The sequence below is a fragment of the Alexandromys fortis genome, unplaced genomic scaffold (genome assembly GCF_014885135.2).
Source record: "Alexandromys fortis isolate MF-2015 unplaced genomic scaffold, M_Fortis_MF-2015_v1.1 scaffold_17, whole genome shotgun sequence".
Taxonomy (NCBI): Eukaryota; Metazoa; Chordata; class Mammalia; order Rodentia; family Cricetidae; genus Alexandromys; species Alexandromys fortis.
The window spans coordinates 329,200-348,507 of NW_026067896.1; the positions used below are offsets into that span (position 1 = coordinate 329,200).

At 37.5% G+C, this 19,308-nt stretch overlaps 1 protein-coding gene and 1 pseudogene across 2 annotated transcripts in view; both read left to right on the forward strand.

Annotated features, from left to right (window-relative positions):
- The window catches only part of LOC126513887 (POU domain, class 5, transcription factor 1-like), a 467,898-nt pseudogene that overhangs the window by 305,219 nt on the left and 143,371 nt on the right, over positions 1-19,308 (forward strand).
- Cpq (carboxypeptidase Q) overlaps positions 1-19,308 on the forward strand; it is a 331,662-nt gene that overhangs the window by 55,504 nt on the left and 256,850 nt on the right. For both annotated transcript variants that reach the window (XM_050162425.1, XM_050162417.1), the window contains one exon: positions 7,514-7,968. In XM_050162425.1, coding sequence (XP_050018382.1) covers positions 7,539-7,968 — 430 coding nt within the window. In that variant the 5' untranslated portion in view covers positions 7,514-7,538. The remainder of the gene's footprint in view (positions 1-7,513; positions 7,969-19,308) is intronic.

Sequence of the window (19,308 nt, forward strand, 5' to 3'; positions counted from 1 at the left end):
GTGTCCTTACATGGTGGAATAGACAGAAGAACAAGAGAGCACTGCTTTCAACTTTGAGCCATTTAGTAAAGGCACTAAATACCACTTGATGATAGCAGAGCCTTGTGTCTTCATCATTTCCCTAAAGCAACACTTCCTAATGCTGTTGCATTGAGAATGGTATTTCAACATAAATTTTGGAGAGGACACCACTGTTCAAATAATAGCAGAAAACATAACTGTGATACTGAGTAGCAAATAGTGGGAAATGCATCTTAGTCCTTAGAGTGATTTGAATTGTATTTAATGTAAATCTTGAGGCAAAGCAGCTCCAGCTGGAAAACATACTAAATGCAAGACGGTAGGATAGGGTGGGGCACAGTTCCAACATAAGAAAATGAATTTCTGATCTGGTGAAGTGAGGGTGAGGGTGGAAAGAAGGAGGGTTAGTCAAGAAAGAAGGCAAGGGGTAAGTTATGCGAAGTATTCACCTCATGTCCCCAAGGGAGAGAAGAGTACAGATTTGTTCCTAAGCAGTGACTAGCATTGGGACTAGACTAGGGTAGGAAATGGAAGAGAAGGTTGAGAGTCAGAGAATCTGTGTCTGATGTTGGATGTTTACAGTTTTATGAGCTCTGGGGAAGGTATGCAGACCATGTGTTCGCAATTGAGTTGTGGAGCTGTGCTCACCGACTGGAAAAGCATGAAACTCAAGTGATAGTGGCTAAAATAAATGGAATATCTTTTCTCAGGTAACAGGAATAGTAGTGGTTTTGCTGTTGAGTGATGGAGGATGAGTTTTTTTGGACTTGTTCCTATGGTCATAAAAATAGAGTGATGTAGCATCTATGACTCTTTCTGAGCGAGTCATAGGACTTCCTCTGTCTAGAAGATCAGCTGGAAGTGGGAGGAAGAGAATTGTTTAATTCAATTTAGTTAAGTCATTAGTTCCCCATCTCATGAAACACAGCTACTCTTAAAAAGCTATTGCAATGTTTGGTTTAGATTCCTGAAATAGAAGTCATAGGTGATCTATGTATATTTTCAGATAATCAGTATGTTATCATGGCTACAATATAAAGGAGAGATTAAAGGGATGTGACTTATGATATTGTAGTTTTAAAAATGTGAATTTTGAGGCATGGCTAGAGCAGAATCAAAGGACGAAATAGTTCCTGTGATGAGTGTGATGAACAATGATGGGGCACCCAGGGGTGTGACAGCTGTGCTGCTGTGCTGCACATGGCATGGGTGTCGGTATTTCACTATTGTAATGTCAGAATTTGGGAAGCTAAAATGGTGGATGAGGTGCCTTGAGTTCAAGGCTATCCTCCGCTCCATAGTGAACACTAGGCCAACTAGGAGTGTACAGTAAGACCTTGCTTCAAAATCAAATGACACAAACAAAAAGAATTATAATATAGGAATATCTTTCCTACACAGATTGCCATCCTTATAGCAGCGTGTATATTTCCTGGTAAGATTTTTAAAGCTGTACTACAGTTCAAATAGTTGCCCTCCACAATATTTATACTCGAAATGATTCCTGTGCTTAGCATCGTCCATGTAGAGACCAACTAGCTTAAATAACCTAGCTAGACATTTTCTACTCCTGGCCTACCTAATGGTCAGTTCAGCCAGTAAAGAAAGAAAGAACGCCAAATATGTAATTCAGTGTTCACCATTAGTAGTGGGAAATGACTCATTCTTGCTTTGTGATCTTTCCCCACATTATGGTGTAGTGTTATGGAGTAGAGTAAGGCCTTGATTGGACTAAATAAGGAACTAGAGAGCAAGCTCTAGGAACTGTAAGTCAATATTAATTAAGCTTTGAATTTAATACAGACAGACTTCTTCCTGAAGATAACTAAAGGTAACCACCCTAAATCCAGGGAGGTTCCCAGGAACTGTGAAGTGAACCTTAATGAGCCAGCATCTGATTTAGCATTTCGGATCCTTTTTATATAACCCATGCTTTTGATTAAAGACTTAGAGTTGTATTTACATCAGTGAATCCTGCTCAGCAATAAAAGATTTAGAGGAAATATTTGCATTTTTATGTTACTACTAGATCCAGGTTTTTTGGAAGACAAAGTAGCTGATAAAATAAAAATGAATAAAAAGCAGCGGGCTCTAAGTCTCACTCCCATTTTTAGCACACTCCCTTGACTCTGTGTCCTTGCCCATCCTGTTGGTCTAATCAGTCTGGAATTGTTATCAGAGCCCGAGACAATTTCAAACAATGCATTTTCAGGAAAAATATTTAGAAATGGAAGAAAAGGTTTATTTTTTTCCTATATAAGTCTGTTATTAGGTAATAATTCAGAGTATGAGAGATTATGAGAAATGTTGCTTTTGCTTTCAAATTTAAGTAGAATAGAAAGAAAATGACATCCCAAAGTTCTGTTTTTGTGAAAGAGACTGTAACCATGGGTTATGAAGGCAGTATATGCAAAATACAAAACAAATCTTTCTAAAATATTGCTCTAAAGTTGCCTGTGACTATATGTGTGCATATATTCGTGTGTGTGTGTGTGTGTGTGTGTGTGTGTGTGTGAAGTTTCTGAATTGAAAGACATGGCACAGTCTGAGTTTTAAAAATAGTTGTTTAACATTTTGAAGGATATTCCATTTACTGTTTTATAGTCTGAATTCAAGGGAAGGAACAATGATTTCAACCCTCTTTGTATAAGAATAAAGAACATTTAAAAATGTGCAGTTTAAGTTTAGACATTTTAAGTAGTTCTGTATTTGCATGAAAGGATGCTGGGTCATTTTTCCCCAGGTTATTAGTATTTGGGGGATTTTAAATCGAAGGGAATCTTGAGTTTCTTTGTAAATGAATTCTTGACTAACTCATTGCCTACCTGTACAACATTGTTTCTTCTCCCTGAGAAATTTACAGAATAACCAATAGGTAACAAGTAATGTCTCTTTTGAGACTTTGAAATATTTTACATGTTGTCCCTGTTCAAACATGGTCCTATGTGGCTTTTCTGTACTCAGGGTACAAGTGTACTGGAGATCCAAGATTTTTTCCTAGCCTCGTGGTGGTGAATAGTGAGCATTCAATGCCCACACTGTAACAGCCCTCCAGGACACTTGACTACATCTGTTTGTAGCCTTACACAGTAAATGCTTCCTTGGGGATACCTCCTTCCTGTTGATGCTGTGTTCCATGTTTTCCTAGGGATACTTCCTGTTTCTGCTGTTTCTTCATGTTTTTCTTGGGAATACTTCCTTCCTGTTTCTGCTGTGTGTCTTCCATGTTTTCCTGGGGATACTTTCTTCCTATCGCTGTTGTGTCTTCTGTGCTTTCCTGGGGGAATCTTTCTTCCTGTTTCTGCTGTGTTTTCATGTTTTCCTGGGAGATACTTCCTTCCTGTTTCTGCTATGTCTTCGTGCTTTCCTGGGCTATATTTCCTGTTTCTGCTATGTCTTTGTGCTTTCCTGGGGATACTTCCTGTTTCTGCTGTGTCTCCATGTTTTTCTGGGGAATACTTCCTTCCTGTTGCTGCTCTGTCTTCGCGTTTTCCTGTTTCTGCCATGTATTCAGTGTTTTTCTGGGGGATGCTTTCTTCCTGTTGCTGCTGTCTTCTGTGTTTTCCTGGGAAATACTTCCTTCCTGTTGCTGCTGTGTCTTCCATGTTTTCTTTCCACTTACCCACCCGTCTGACATCTCCTTTGTTGTGTCTGACTACATTTTGTCAGCTTCCCTCCCTTTGCATGCCAGTTCCATCTTCCCCAGGTGCCCATCAAGAAACTCCGACTTTCCTCTGTACCAGTTTCAGCGCTATAGCAAATGCTCAATCTGCCCTGTTTTACCTGGACTTTGTAACTACTTCAGTTACAGGACTTTTCCTTTCTGTCTCTTCTTATGCTTGTCAGTTCTTTGATACTATCTTATATATTTAGTCTCTAGTTTAAAAATGGCTCAATAAAGTTTTGTCAAATGAATTGACAGAAGAAGTTAGAACCTAAAAGGAAAGAGCAGACCTTTTCCAGTTGAATAAAGAGAAAATAAAATGTGTCAGTCAAGAAATAGTATTTGTTCTTGTTCTTAACATAGAATTTATTTTCCCTTTGTGAACTCCAAAGACATATCACTGAGGCTTGCTCAAGAAGGATTTTCACCAATCCTTTTGCCCTGCACAGAGGCACTGTATTGAGAAGAGATAAATGTACACTTCTTCCTGTCAGCAGAACCTACTGTGAGTCTGTGGGAACGTGAGTGCCAGTGCTCTGTGGGCCATAAGAAGAGCTGGCTTCAACACTGTACCACTCTTGTCTGGATCTAAGCCTTTCTTTTCTTGGCATCCAAATGACATATCTTTATCATTCAAAGGTTAAGCTTGTGTATTTTAATTTTTCTAAAATTAGCCCTGACCTTTTAGAAAAAATAGATTTGATAAACATATTATTTTCTCTACTGCCGTGGGAAAACTTTGGCAAAGAAACTCAAAAAGGAAGGATTTGTTTTTGATTTTTTTTTTTTTTGAGGTTAAATCCATCATAGCCAAAAAATCAAAGTTCAGGAGCTTGAAGTACCTGGTCATTCCACATCCCCAATCAGGCACACAGAGTGCACTGCTGGTCAACCTACTTCTGCACTGTAGTCCAGGACTGTAGCTGCTGCTCAACCTACTTCTGCACTATAGTCCAGGACTGTCGCTGCTGGTCATGCCACAGTCACAGTCAGAAACAGAGACTAAGGCATGCTGTTGCTGGACCTACTTCTCCATGATAGTCCAGGGCTTTAGTCACTGGTCATGCCACGGTTACAATCAGAAACAGAGGAAGTCTGTTGCTCAGCCTCCTTCTCCATTATAGTCCAGGACTGTAGCCAGGGAATTAGTGAATCCTTCTAAAAAATATAGTCTGGTGAAATACTTTCATTGCTTTGACTGTTTAACAAAAGTTAACCTTTAAAGGTATACATAGGTATTGTGATTATAAAAAGTATATAAGTATTTATAAGAAAGAACAGCAGCTGCAATGCAGAGTTGCCATACTTTTTACAATGCTTAAATATTATAGTAAGTTTTTATTTCTGAAGCTTGTTTGTGAAGGAGGGAAGGCCACTCTCATACCCTAAGGAAACTAACACCTTGAGAGATTAAAGGCTTATAACTCCTTAGATGAAAAGGTACCAAGTGACCACATTGGATCTAGCAATTGAAGGTGCAGTGCTGGGTCATTTATCCTACTTTATTTTGAGGGTGAAGAGACAGATTTATGCACAAACATAGATGTTAACATTAGTTACAATTAGTTAAAGGTGGCTCACACCTTTAATCCCAGCACTCGGGAAGCAAAGGCAGGCGGATCTTTGTGAGTTCGAGGCCAGCCTGGTCTACAAGAGCTAGTTCCAAGACACCCTCCAAAGCTACAGAGAAACACTGTCTCAAAAAATTAGTTATAATGGAAACACAGATGATGTAAACAGCTCAGAGATTTGGTTGGATAGGGCTTCATGGGAGGTTATTTTTAAAACATTCCCATTGAAGAGTGAGTGGGAGTATTTACAGGAACACTGTTGAAGAAAATGAGGTTAGATAAGCCATTTAATTTTCTAAATGCTTCAATAAGGATTAACAACAAAAAGTGAAGTTAATTATATATTTTAAGTAATGTAATATATGTGGAATACTTTTGTACTTTGTAATGTAATATATATGGAATACATATTTACATCTTTAAAATCAAAGTAGTTGTATATTTTGCACCTATGAAATAAAAATATCTCATCTTGCACTAGCTACATTGCAAATACTGCAAGTCTACAAGATATGAAATATGTGCATACAGGGCAAGAAGTGGAAGAAGGAGCAACGGAGGGAGGGAAAGCAAGATGGGCAGATAGAGGGATGAAGGAATGAAGAAAGGCAAACTTAAAAAGGTTGCTGATGCCATTTTAAAAGTTATTATTTGTCAGTTGAATTTGAAATGTATCTGTATAACAGTTTATGTTTCTGAGATCTGTGGTTTAGGAATAACTTTGAAATTTTTGAATGTTTTGCAGACTAATATCTTTGTGAAGTAAGGTAACAATGAATTAATTAAGGAAAGGAAATTAAAAAAAACACTTTTGTGAGAACTGAAAAATCTTGTCTGTCTATTTTGTGTTTTGTGACACAATTACTAATGTAACTAGTAATAAACAGAAATTTATAGGCTCATTGATTTGGATCCTGGAAAATCTGATAGGGGTTTTTCTTATTGTATAACCACATGAGGCAAGATTGTGTGGCAGAAGGACATGAGAGGCTGTGAAAGAGAAACCAAGAGAAGGTTCTAAAGCACCTACCCTTGTAAAGAAATAAGTTCATTGGGACTTCAAGACCTACACTTAAAGGTCTCATCACTCAATAACTCTACTGATGCCAATTAAACAATGATATGTCCTTTAAAAGGGGCAGTCAAGCCACAATGTATGCAGTTTAAAAAGTGTCTGACACAATATCGTCCACATTTTCTGCAATGATAATAATTCTGTTTGAGCTGTGTGGTATGGAAGCCACTAGTCACACGTGCCTACTAAGTCCTTGAAAAATGCCTGGAATGACTGCAGAAGTAACTTTAAATTTTTTTTAATGTTAAATTAAAATGAACCCATGGGACTATTGTCTACAGGCACTAAACTGAGCAGCACTCGCTACACTTATTCTCAGTCTCCATATCACTTTATGGGGTCTGAACTTCCTGCAGTGCTGAGTTTAGCATGGAGCTTAGAACTGGAAAAACTACGGATTCCCAGTTTCTTAATCTCTCTGTCCTGATGCATAAGTTCCTTTTTTTTTTTAATAAAAATAAAGGTCATAAGTGTCTGCCTCCTAAAGTGAGGCCCCTATGGGGATCAAATGTGATAACAAGAGTATTATACTTAGGACAGTGTCTGATACATAAGCCATCATGACAAAATGTATTCATTGTTTTTATTATTATTGTTTCAGTGATGGGTATCACAGAGATAAAGACTAGCAAATCCTATGCTTTGTTTCTGCATTTGTTTCAGTTCTATGCTTCTAAAAGCATATCACAGTTCCTAGAATATAGCTAAATAAATATTTTTGAAAAGAATCAGGTATTTTTTAGTGGAAATGGGATTAGGAAAAATGCTGAGAAAGAATGACATCTGAGATAACCTCAGAGGTCCAGTTGTGTAGACAAAAAAGAGCTCATTTGGGCAGAGGAAAGATGGGCACAGTTGGACAGTGCTCTGTTAATAGGGAGGGGCAGCTGGTACCCTTTCACCATGCTTCTTCCTTCCTCCTCCCCCCCTCCTCTGTCTCCCTCTGGCTCTCATTCAGTAGCAAGATCCTTAGGTAAGGAGTGATTCTATAGGCTTACTACACACTGCCCAGTTAATAAGGTCAATCATTGTTCTTCGACGGCTCTCTCCCTAGGAACTGTATTGCTTGAATATGATTGGGAAGGTTTGATGATGTTTGGAAAGGAAGAAGGATGCTGCGTGAAAAGCAGGCTGTGGATTGTGAGCTAAAGTATGCTTCTTTTTCTTATTCATTTCTCACAGAAAAAAAAATAAACAACTGGGAACAATGAAGTTCCTTTTCTTCATGTTTGGCGTCATTCACCTTTTATCCCCGAGTTCTGGAAAAGCTATATACAAGAATAGCATTTCTCAGAGAACATTTCAAGAAATACAAAAAGAAGTAGCCAGCTATGAAGATGTTGCTAAAGCAATTATCAACCTTGCTGTTTATGGTAAATACCAGAACCGGTCCTATGAGCGTTTGGCACTTCTAGTTGATACTGTTGGACCCAGACTGAGTGGCTCTAAGAACCTAGAGAAAGCCATCCAAATCATGTACCAAAACCTACAGCAAGATGGTCTGGAGAATGTCCACCTGGAGCCAGTCAAAATACCCCACTGGGAGAGGGGAGAAGAATCTGCAATGATGCTCCTGCCTAGAATTCACAAGATGGCGATTTTGGGTCTTGGCAACAGCGTTGGAACTCCCTCAGGAGGTACTCTTGGCTTTTTCAATTGGCTATGCTCTTTAATCTAATCTCTGTTTCTCCTTCTCCCTCTTTCCCCTTCTTTCCCTTGTTTTGATACATGGATTTCATGCAAACTAGCTTAGTCCTGAATTCATTATGTAGTCAAGGGTGACTGAACTTGTGATCCTTTTTTCCTCCTCCTGAGTGCTGAGGTTACAGGTGTGTCCCCACACCTGGTTTCTATGATGCTAAGGCTTCATGTTTGCTAAACAAGTATCCTTCTAACAGTGCTACACATCCGTGGTTCTACTCTCCTGTCGTTTATACAACCAATATCCACCGACATGCCTGACAATATATGTGATTTATACTGTGAGGAAATATAATCATTTGTCATTTGATTTTCTTAGTGAGTTCCCAACGCATATTGTTTCTCTTCTACCTTGCTTCTTCCTTTTTTCTATTTCTCTTCAGAAAGAAACTATACTAGGTGACTTTTCAGATGAATTATTATCAGCACCCTGGCTTCAGCTTTATCCAGCAATATAATACCTAGATATGGAATATATCACCAGTTAGCAGTCACTTACCTGTAAAACTTGAATGGATTCATGGATTAATTTCCTATGGCAAAGAAAGTATTTTGTATTCTTTTGACTTTCTCTTATACTAAAACCCAGCAGACAGACAGTTTATTTAAAAATCATTAATGAAAAAGATTCATGTACTATAATATCTACCCATTAGAAACATAGCATAATGATCTTTAGCATATTTACAGAATTGTTCAGTCTAATGCTAGAACATTTGAATTGTAGAACACAATTTGATTATTGAGCATTTAATTATTCCCTCCCCTGACCTCATAACTAGGAGGAGCCACATTTAATCCTCTAGTCCCACTCCCCAAGACCCAAGAAGCCACTAATCTGCTTTCTGCCCCATCCTGGACTTGTCACATGGATGGAACAATGCACTCTGTGGTCTTTTGTGACTTTCATTCAGCATCACGCTTTCCAGGTCATCTATGTTGTGGCACATCTAAGTGCATTTTTTTGTTGGTGAAGGGTATTTTATTTTTGTTGTCTTTATCAGTCAGTGAATCTTTAGACCGTTTCCACTTTTCCTGAATAATGAATAATGCCATTATATACATTTATTACAAGTTTGTATGAATATGTTCTCATTAATCTTGTTTATATATCAAGGAGAAGAATTTCTGGGTCATTTGATAACTCTCTAGATTTAAATTCCTTGGTACTGCCAAGCTGTTCTCTGAAATTTGTACCATTTTCTGTTCTTGCTAATAATGTACAATTTTTCCATTTACTTGAAAACATTTGTATTTATCTGTCTTTTTAGATATAGCTACCTAACAGTATCTCACTGTGGTTTTGCTTTGTATTTTATTAATGACAAGTGATATTGAACATCCTTCTATGCTTTTTGTTATTACTTTTAATTAATTAATAGTTAATTTATTATTTGTGTGTGTGCAAGTACGTGCATTTATGTATATGTGTTTCTTTGTGTATGTGAATGTGTGTGTGTGTGTGTGTGCGTGTGTGTGCATGCATGTGTGTATGTATAGGCAAGTATCTCTGTGTGTATTCACGCACACACACACACACATTCCATAGTGGACATACAAAAGTGTGAAGGTCAGAGGACTACTTTCTGAAGTTAGTTCTCTCCTCCCACCTTGTTGGTCTTGAGAATTACATACTGCCTATAGCTCATCTCTTTCCATCTTCTGTATCATGCCAAAGTTCAAGACCTAACATATGTTACACCAAGTTTTATGTTTTTTTTTTAAACTGATATTCCTGACTTGTTTCACTTGAATTGATTTCTATGCTGTTGTTTTCATTGTCTGTACAATATGGACCACATTCTACTCTAGCACTTAAAATCATTCCTTGTTAAGGGTATGGTTCAAATTATGATCCCTGTTCCATATTTGGAAACTCATTCATGCTTAAGCTTTCTTCAGGACTATGTGATGTTCCTAGTGCTTTTATATGTCTGCTGCATCTTATATTGAGAAGGTTTAATTTGCAGTTGAGCAGCAGTGTCAGGGAAGAGGGAGATCGGTGAACATCAGCCAAATCACAATGTAGGTGTTTACTATGGTCTCTTCTCTCTGGAAAGAGAAGCAGCAGATGGAGGGGTCTGGAAAGCAGCAACTTATTACCTCTGAGTTTGTCTGAAAGAATCTTTTTTTTTTTTTTTTTTTTTGAGACAGGGTTTCTCCGTAGCTTTTGGTTCCTGTCCTGGAACTAGCTCTTGTAGACCAGGCTGGCCTAGAACTCACAGAGATCCACCTGCATCTACCTCCCGAGTGCTGGGATTAAAGGCATGCGCCACCACCACCCGGCTGTCTGAAAGAATCTTAAAATAGCAATCCTGCATCCTCCTAACGCCACCACGGAGGCATTCTACATCCAGCACTTCCTGTTTGTTGCTCAGGCAATAGCTAGCTTACTAATAAGATCCTACTATCAGATTATTAATTATTCGCACCTGACCTTTTCATCCTCCTCGGTCTCATCATAGAAATAGCATGATCTCAGTTGATGGGGGGAGAATAATCTCTGATATCTAGTCACACTGAGTAGCAGTGCTGTGGAGATAGTGTATCCTTTGGTACTTTGCATTTGGAGGTATGAAATCAGCTGGTGGATCTGAGTGCAAAATGTCAGAGTTTGCAAGTTTTACTAGTTGTGGTGTAGATTTACTCACATTGTCTTTGGGTAAGTGTTAGGCCACATTCAGATAACAGCATCTAAGACAAACTTCTATACTGTGACCATACCTTCATAAGGGTTTTCTTTCTTCATCTCATCTAGTCTATTTCTGCTCATATCTTTCAGCTGTACCCTTTTATCCCTAATTGTTTCTGTGAGAATAGGATACTACCATTTGCTCTTCCTGGAAAGTTAAGATGCATGGGTCAGAAAGTCTGGGAAACAATGGCTGGATTATATGCTGAACTTTCTGCATTCCTTTTGCAGGAACATAAATTAGCTTTGCATATTCTTTGCACCTTCATATTGTCATACTAGCATGGCTCAAAAAGTCAAATAAATCAAAATCACCACTAAATTTGATTACCTCAAAATCAAGAAATTGTATTCATGACCAGCGAGAAAGCTCAATAGGTAGAGGACCCTGGGAACATCCTGAGGACCTTAGTTCCATTCCTTGATACCACAAGATGGCAGGGGAAAATAAAATTACAGAGTTGTCCTCTGACCTAGGAAAGCTGGTGGTTTTGTCTGAGACCTGAGAGATGGAGAGCTGATTGTATAGATTCTATTTTGGTTTGAATTGCCTGGGAACCAGGAATGTTGAAAGTAAGAAAGATTGATGTCTTATCTGAGTCAGTCAGTGTGATTCAACATTCTTTTGCCCTTTTGTCTATTCAGGCCCTCAGTTGTTGCATGATGCTAGTCCAAATTGTAGAGACATCTGCTTTATCCAGCCCACAAGTTCAAATACTAATCTTTTCTAGATACATCCTCACTGCTACAGCCAGAGGTAATGTTTAATCTGCTCCCAGTGCATTCAATATCCTAGAAAGCGTCTTCTTTATGACAAACGTGTGGGAAAGGAGAAAAACCTGAGAGGGTTCAGATTTTAAGGGGCCAATGTTTTGGATTTGGCCCAGAAATGGAGGAGCAAAAGAGTTAAAATAATAATTATTATCTTCCTGATATAAGAGGTGTAGTTGAGAGAATCAAAGATTATCAAGTGTTTCAGTTTGAGTTAGTGAAAAAAATGAAGTGATGATGAGGGATTCCCCTCTGTATGCTATGTTGTTTTATTACCATTGGTTGATAAAGAAGCTGTTTTAGCCTGTAGCAGGGCAGAAGATAGCCAGGCTGGAAGAGATGTATAGAAAGAGTAGGAAGAGTCAGAGAGAAGTGATGTAGCTGCCAAAGGAGACAGATACCAACACCTTGCCCAGTAAGCACAGCCTTGTGGCGATACATAGATTAATAAAAATGAGCTCATTTACAATATAGAAGCTAGCTAGAAATACACCTAAGCTATTGGTCAAACAGGGTTGTATGTATATAGTTTCTGTGTGATTATTCAGGTCTGAGTGACCAGGAAACAAAAGGGCAGTCTCTGTTTACAGAATGGTGCCACAACATGGGCCAAGTACATCCACATAAAACCTGAGAGATCTTGAGAAGGAATTCTAGAAACAAAAGAATGAGAGTTAAGCATGGCTTCTTGGTAGCAAAATTTTCTCAGGTGGGCTTTGTTTGCTAGAGGCAAGCAGAGGCATGATTCCTTAAATTTCTGACTCAGCATTAGCATCAAAACCTGCACGGTTCCATTAAGAGCCAGTTCCTGGTTTGTGCTGGTCCTGTTATAAAACAATTTAATAGGTTTTGTTAGCAGTGTGCTACTAGCTGCTTAATGGTGACATAGATTCACTGTGTCCCTGGAGCCAAGGCAGTGAGCATGGCTCACAGAGCTGGTGGTGAACATACCTCTGCCATGTTCGATTGGGCAGGGCCAAAAGGCAAAGCAGCCTTAGTCCTAGCCATGCTGAATAGCATTTGAGGAAGCAATCCTAGTCAGAAAATGATTACAGATACACAATAAAGAAAGATTCGGACAAAAATAAATTCTGAATGAGTCACAGTGTGTTTAAAAATGTACACAGGTTTGGGAGAGAGAGGAAAAATAATATATACAATTAAAAAAATTAAATGGCTTTAAAAAATAGAATATAGTCTTTAAAGAGACAACAAAAATAAAAGAGTACAGACATCATAGAGTAAAGGAGTAAAGAAAGATAAGCTACATAAAGATGTAAATACACAGAGTCTGGATTATGCATATTATTGTGTTTTCTTTTAATTTCTTGACTGCAGAGAGGCATTTGATCCTGGGGGCTGCTAAGTTAAATCAACATAAAGGTATATTATCTTCAAAATCTGGGTCTAAGGATATGCTGCTTTGGAAAAGAGGTTCTGCTTTTGTTTCCACACAAGATGAGAACCTGTGGATTTCTTTCAGGCTAATGTGATTTGATGGAACAAGACCCGCTCAGATATCTCCACAAACCCTAATAATATATACTTCACCCCAAACCAGCAGGAAGCAGTTTGGAGAAAACTGCACAGATCCCAAAGTGATTGTTTATAAATGTTTATTTTCACTTAAAAGGGTTGCTTATAAATGTTTAATGGTCACAGTCAATTTATAAAAAAATAAGGGGGATATGATATAGAGATGAATACTTTGCATTGCTGTTGATCTTGGTCTTGTATCAATAGAGATACAAATTTAAGGTCAATTTTGTTATATGCGTTTCTCTTCTTGTTTAAGGTATTATATTTAGATAGCTTATTTAAAAATGTAATGCATAATTAAAAATTGCAGATTAATAGATAGTCATTTATAAAACCAAACTTATAGTCATGTTAGTTAGGTTTTCTAGATATATATAGAGAAAAATTTCACAAGGTTGTTATAAAAATTCTCTGATTATCTTGAGTAAGTTTCTTTGTTGTTTATTATTAATGATTCTGATTTTCTGAGAATTTTGTTTTTTAGAAAGATGTCTAGTTTATTTTTAATCCTTGAAAAACAATCAAATAATAGTTCATATCCTATTGTTCACATAGACATAAGTTAAATAGTTTCTAGTCTTACCTTCACGGCAAGATGTTGACCTCATTGTCAACTAATCGTCCCCTTCCTTTAAATTGCCGCTTTCACAAACCATCTGTCTGGCTGTCAGGCTATCGGGCTATGGTCCAAATGACTTTAAAGCTAATAGGGCTTTTAGTTATGGAACAAATTATCTATGGATTTATAAATATCTAGCTTGTTACATTGTTCTACTTTTGAATCTTACATTTCAAGTACTTTTTGTGCTTAATTTGGAGGAAATTATTACAAAACACTCAGTGTTTTGTTTTTTGAGAAGTTCTTAGAACAGGACATTCATCCTCAGGCTGAAGTGTGACTGTATTTTTAGCCCTAAAAGCATTGATTAAACACCCATTTCTGACTATATCTGGTCTGAATAAAAAGTAGCTGGTGGTATCCCATCCCAAAAGATGTATAAACTCCATGTAATCTCTACAAATAGTGTTTCCTGGCTATAAAAATAATATTTAACTTCAAATGTAAAGCTTCAAAAAATAAAACATTACCAGGACAATAATATGACATGAAATCCTGACTGTGCCCAGAGGTGACAGTGCTGGCCCTGTTGTGCATACACACTTTATTTTCTTCTATGTTTGTTCATATTCATTTATAATGTAGTGTGAACTTGCCCATATCTTTAATAAGATCAAAGTATGATTGTACAGAACTTGAACTTGAATCCAAATCCAATCATTGACAATGTGCTATCAGCTCCTTTAACTTCTAAATTCTGTTCTGTGTTCTGAAAAATAGAGACATCTGTGTCTACCTTGTGATCCTAGAAAATGAGAGGACATAAAAGTGCTTGGCTCGGAGCAGTTCACTTACGAGTCCTCCATTGTTGGATCCTGATGTGATGGCTAGTCCTTTCTCAGCGTATGATGTTGTGAGCTGTGCACAGTCCATGCCCTCACGTTCACTGCAGCTTTTTATGAGTCTTCAAGTCTAATTTCATTACAGTAAGGACCAGAGCCAGACTCTCCCACTGTAGGTTGCCTCATGCGGAAGCTGTCCTGTTTACATCTGGAACTCGAGGCTTATCTCCTTAGTGCCTCCCACATGCATCTATCTGGTCTCCTACAAGAATGTCTTGCATTTATTTGCATAGGGACGGCACTTTTCTCGTGTGCCCACCACACCTAGTGTTGGTGGCAGTGAAAAGTTGACAGCATGCGACCTTATAGATGGGTCTTGTTTCTGAATCTGGCAACTGAGCAACTACAGAAGTTCCTGTGATTGTGTTCTGAATCCTTTAACCAAGATACTGAAGTCTGGGTTTGGACTGTGCTTGAAGTCTGTGCTGACTAGTTTGTATTATGTCAACTTAACACAAGCTAGAGTCACTGGAAAGGAGGGAGCCTCAACTGAGAAAAATGCCTCAATAAGAACGGGCTATATATAGGCAGGCCTTGGGCATTTTCTTAATTAGTGATTGATGGGGGGGGGGAGAGAACCATTATTGATGGGACCACTTCCAGTCAGCTGGTCCTGGGTTTTATAAGAAAGCAGGATGGCTAGTATACCATGATGAGCAAACAAGTAAACAGCAGCATGCCTCTATGGCCTCTGCATCAGTTCCTGCCTCCAGGTTCCTGCTTTGTTTGAGTTCCTGTCCTGGCTTCCTCCAATGATGAACACAATATGACAGTGTGATCCAAATAAACCCTTTCCTTTCTAACTTGCTTTTTTGGTCATAGTGTTTCATCAAAGCAATAGAAATCTTAGCAAAGACAAGTAGGTATCAGGATTGTGGGGTATTTCTGTGACAGACATGACCGTGTTGTTTTGGGGAGGGTTGTTGAAGGACTTTGGAACTCTGTGTAAAAAAAAAAAAAAATCAATGCTTGGCAAGCTGCTCTATAGGAAATTAGAAGAAGAATGTGGAGAAAACTGCAGATGATAGGGACCTGGCTTGTGAAATTTTAGAGGAAAGTTGAACCAAGATTCTGTGGTTCTTGTTAGTGGGGGCTGAAGAATCAACAGTGATACCAGATACAAGACACCAGAACTACTAAAGTGAAACCTTTGATTTGCTGGAATGCTTGATTCTGCTCACCTGGAGCTGAGAACGCAGTGGTGATACTGGTTCAGCAGTGTTTGTCTTCTTCTATCTTGGTGATGTCGTAGGGTATCACTGCATTCCCCGCCATAAGTTATATATTTACTGAAAATGTAGTAAAATCAAGATAATTTTAAGTCTTTAGAAAACTTTTTAAACTTGATGGGTTTTTAAACTTTGAACTTTAAGTACCACGTCAAAAATTAGAAACTCAAGCAAGCACATCCTGGAAAATCCTTTCACAGCATTTAAAGAGACTTGTATGCAAATATTTGTAGCACCACTGTTTGTAAAAATCAGAAGTCTTTATCACAGGAGAGTAACAAATAAAACAGAAAACAGTAAAAATCGGTGAACTAGGGTTATGTACAGCAGCATAAATGAGACAATGCTTAATTTTAAAGGAAGTTCATGGGTTATAGGTATAGTATCATAATATTTACATTAAGATTAAAATATGCAAATAAGTCTATGTATTTATATATGATAAAAATTTTAACATTTATATTTTAAAAACTTCATTTAGAGAAAACAAACATATCAGAAAAAGGATGAGAAAAGTAAAGAATCACAGATTTGTGTCCTATTGATGCATGTTTAAGGAAAAACTCGGAAATAATGATGGTAAAATACAGAATTTGAGGGCTCTAAAGTATATTCTCTGCTGTTATTTCTTTTATGATTAACACATCATGAGCCTATAAAATGTAAAAACATAGAAAGCGGTATTAACATGTTATTTCTATCAAAAAGAGTTTTTGCACTAAGGGAGAAACAGTCTTTACCATCCCTCTTATCCGTGGCTCCCTGTAGCCTTGGCCAGAGAAAATGCATATCAGCTTGTCATATAGAAGCCTTCAACAAAATATAACACTCCTTCATGGTAAAGGTCTTGGAGAAAACCCAGACCCTGAAAGACAAATATAATATGTACTCACTCCTAAGTGGTTTTTAGCCATAAAGCAAAGAAAAACCAGTCTACAGTTCACAACCCCAGAGAACCTAGACAACAAAGAGCACTATAAGAGAGACATACATGGATCTAATCTACATGGGAAGTAGAAAAAGACAAGATCCCCTGAGTAAATTGGAAGCAGTGGATCATGGAGGAGGGTAGAAAGGAAAAGAGGAGGAAGAGAGAGGAATGGAGAAATAGCTCAATAAAAACATCAACAACAAAAAGAAGCATATGGACATTCTTTTTCAACCTGCACAGTGGCTGGGCTTCATTCTTTCTACCAACTTTGTCTGCTTTCTGAAACTACTGTCTCACAAAACTCTTGCTTCATGAAGGAAACATAACCATAGTCTCCCTAAGATTCAATTTTGAAATCATTACTCTAGAATGTGTAGGATAAGTTTTAGATAGCACACTATGAATCTATTGTGAGGCTTGAAGGACTCCTAACCCTCAAAGAAGAGCATACCTACAGTGACTACAAGTCAAAGCTGGTACTTGGTGCTGCAAGGATAGCAGAATCAATTATCTCTAGGTCGGCTGAAAGAAGCTTTCTCCATAAATTAAGTAGAGACCAGTTGAGAAAGATGCTTGACATTAACCTTTGGCTTCTAAACTCATATGCACACACATTCACACCTACCTACACACATACACACACACAACCCTGAACTATAGCATTATCTGTATATTTTTTTCTAGAAGTACATGAACATTTTCTTACTCAAAAATATTTTACATTGATTATAAAAATGTAAGGATTGTTTTATGTCATAGGGAAAGTCTAATTAGGCATATAGATTTTGTGGTACATTAAGAATTAATCAAAATGATATTGTATATAATGTGCCTATTTTCAGATGTAGGGTAGAAATAAGAATTTACAAGGAAACATGAAAGGTACTGACACATTTTACTGATATGGTATATTATGCAAATATTTATGAGATGAATTATAATACAAAGTAAAATTTCTCTATACTATAGTCATTTTAATAAGTGAACTCTATTTCAAGACCATTTAATCCCATGTTCTAATCTTGATAAGCAATTTAAAACAATTTGCTGACTTGTTGATTTAAGCTTCAAATAATATACCAAGGGCAACTAATTTGTGGAGCATATAAAGATGTTTATCCAAATGTGTTTCTGGTTAGTATGTGGAAATATTTAGGGAATAGATCCAATGCTTATGCTTTTTTACTTAACATAAATCAGAGTTTCCCATGAGAGACAAAAAAATCAGAGGAAGTGGAGACTGAGTGGAACCTGAATATAAACCAAATGTCTCTTTATAGGCTTTATTTAGAAATCCACATTAGTGACTCTGATAGTTGGAATATTAACTTAATAACTTTCCTTCTAGGTAGATTATCATTTTCATATGTGACTTTGTATTCCTATTAAACAATTCTCTCTGGAGTTCCCAAACCAAAATATTGCATTTTTACCAAATGAGTTTTTCACGTTTAAGAAAATGAATTTATTTGTTATATATTTCCCTGTTCATCCCTCTTCTCCCAAACAAAAGCAGTTTCAGAACTTCTTAGAAATTTGCCTGCTTCCCAATTATTTGGTACCCACACTGGGTTGTAACGCCACAGAAAGGATGTTCTCCAGTCATTCTTCTTTAATTGCATTTGAGTTTATGCGAATTTTAAAAAGATTAAAAACACCTTCAGAAATGATATTTAGTAAACAGAACATTATTAACTTACAGAGCTATTTGTGTTGTCTCAGTGCAGAATAGAGACCTTTACTTTTGAGAGCAAAGTTGTGAGTCTTGCTTGAAGAATGAAACAGTGCAACTGAGAAGTAAATTCTTACTCTCAGATTATTTTGAGCAGCTAAGTGTAAACACAAAACTTGATAAAGGTTGTTGAATTAGGGAAAGTTGTGGCACCAACAGTAGCTTTTTAGGTATTCAGTTCTTGAATTCAGGGCGGAGTCATCACAATTATCTGTAAGACCCTTCTGGTTCCTGTAGTACTGTGCAGGGAGGAAAGGGTTTTGCTGCTACCTGGACAGCTAAGAGACAAATGAGAGGTAGATGTTAGAAGTGCTGAGTCCTGTGAAACTTTCTTCCCTCAAGCTTAGCTGGCATTCAAATTCCTCATCATAGGCTATTTCCACTCTGTAGGAGAAATTAATTTCTTGTTTTAAAGAAAAGTGCAAATGTTTGGTATCTTTCTGGCAGCAACATGTGCCCTTCTGTAGAGTGGGAAGCTCCTTCTCTGGCTTTGGTCCCATGGGGTTAAGTCGGAAGGATGTGGCTCTGGATTTCTTTTTGTAAATTTCCTACTCAGTGGCCCAGGTACTTTTCCCCCAGCAACAATATGAAAAAGTCTAAACACTGTAGCAGGAAGGGTTCTAGTATCTACTTCTAATCTAAGTGTATACATCATCATTTTCTATGTGAGCCTCAATTGTACTTCAACCATTCTTTTACGTAGTATTTGGTATTTCTAGTGGGAAATGGAAATCAAGCTTGATTGAATTTAGACTGGGAAAATTCTAGATGTTAGTGCCCATGTCATCAGCAAACTCTGGTTCTGTCTACAGTGACAGTCTGCACGATATAGAGAGCAGCACTTGTTTAGTGACTATAATAAGTATGGCGTTTCCTCATGTGAGTCTTCGTTTTATTTAAAATATTTGAATATATCCTCTG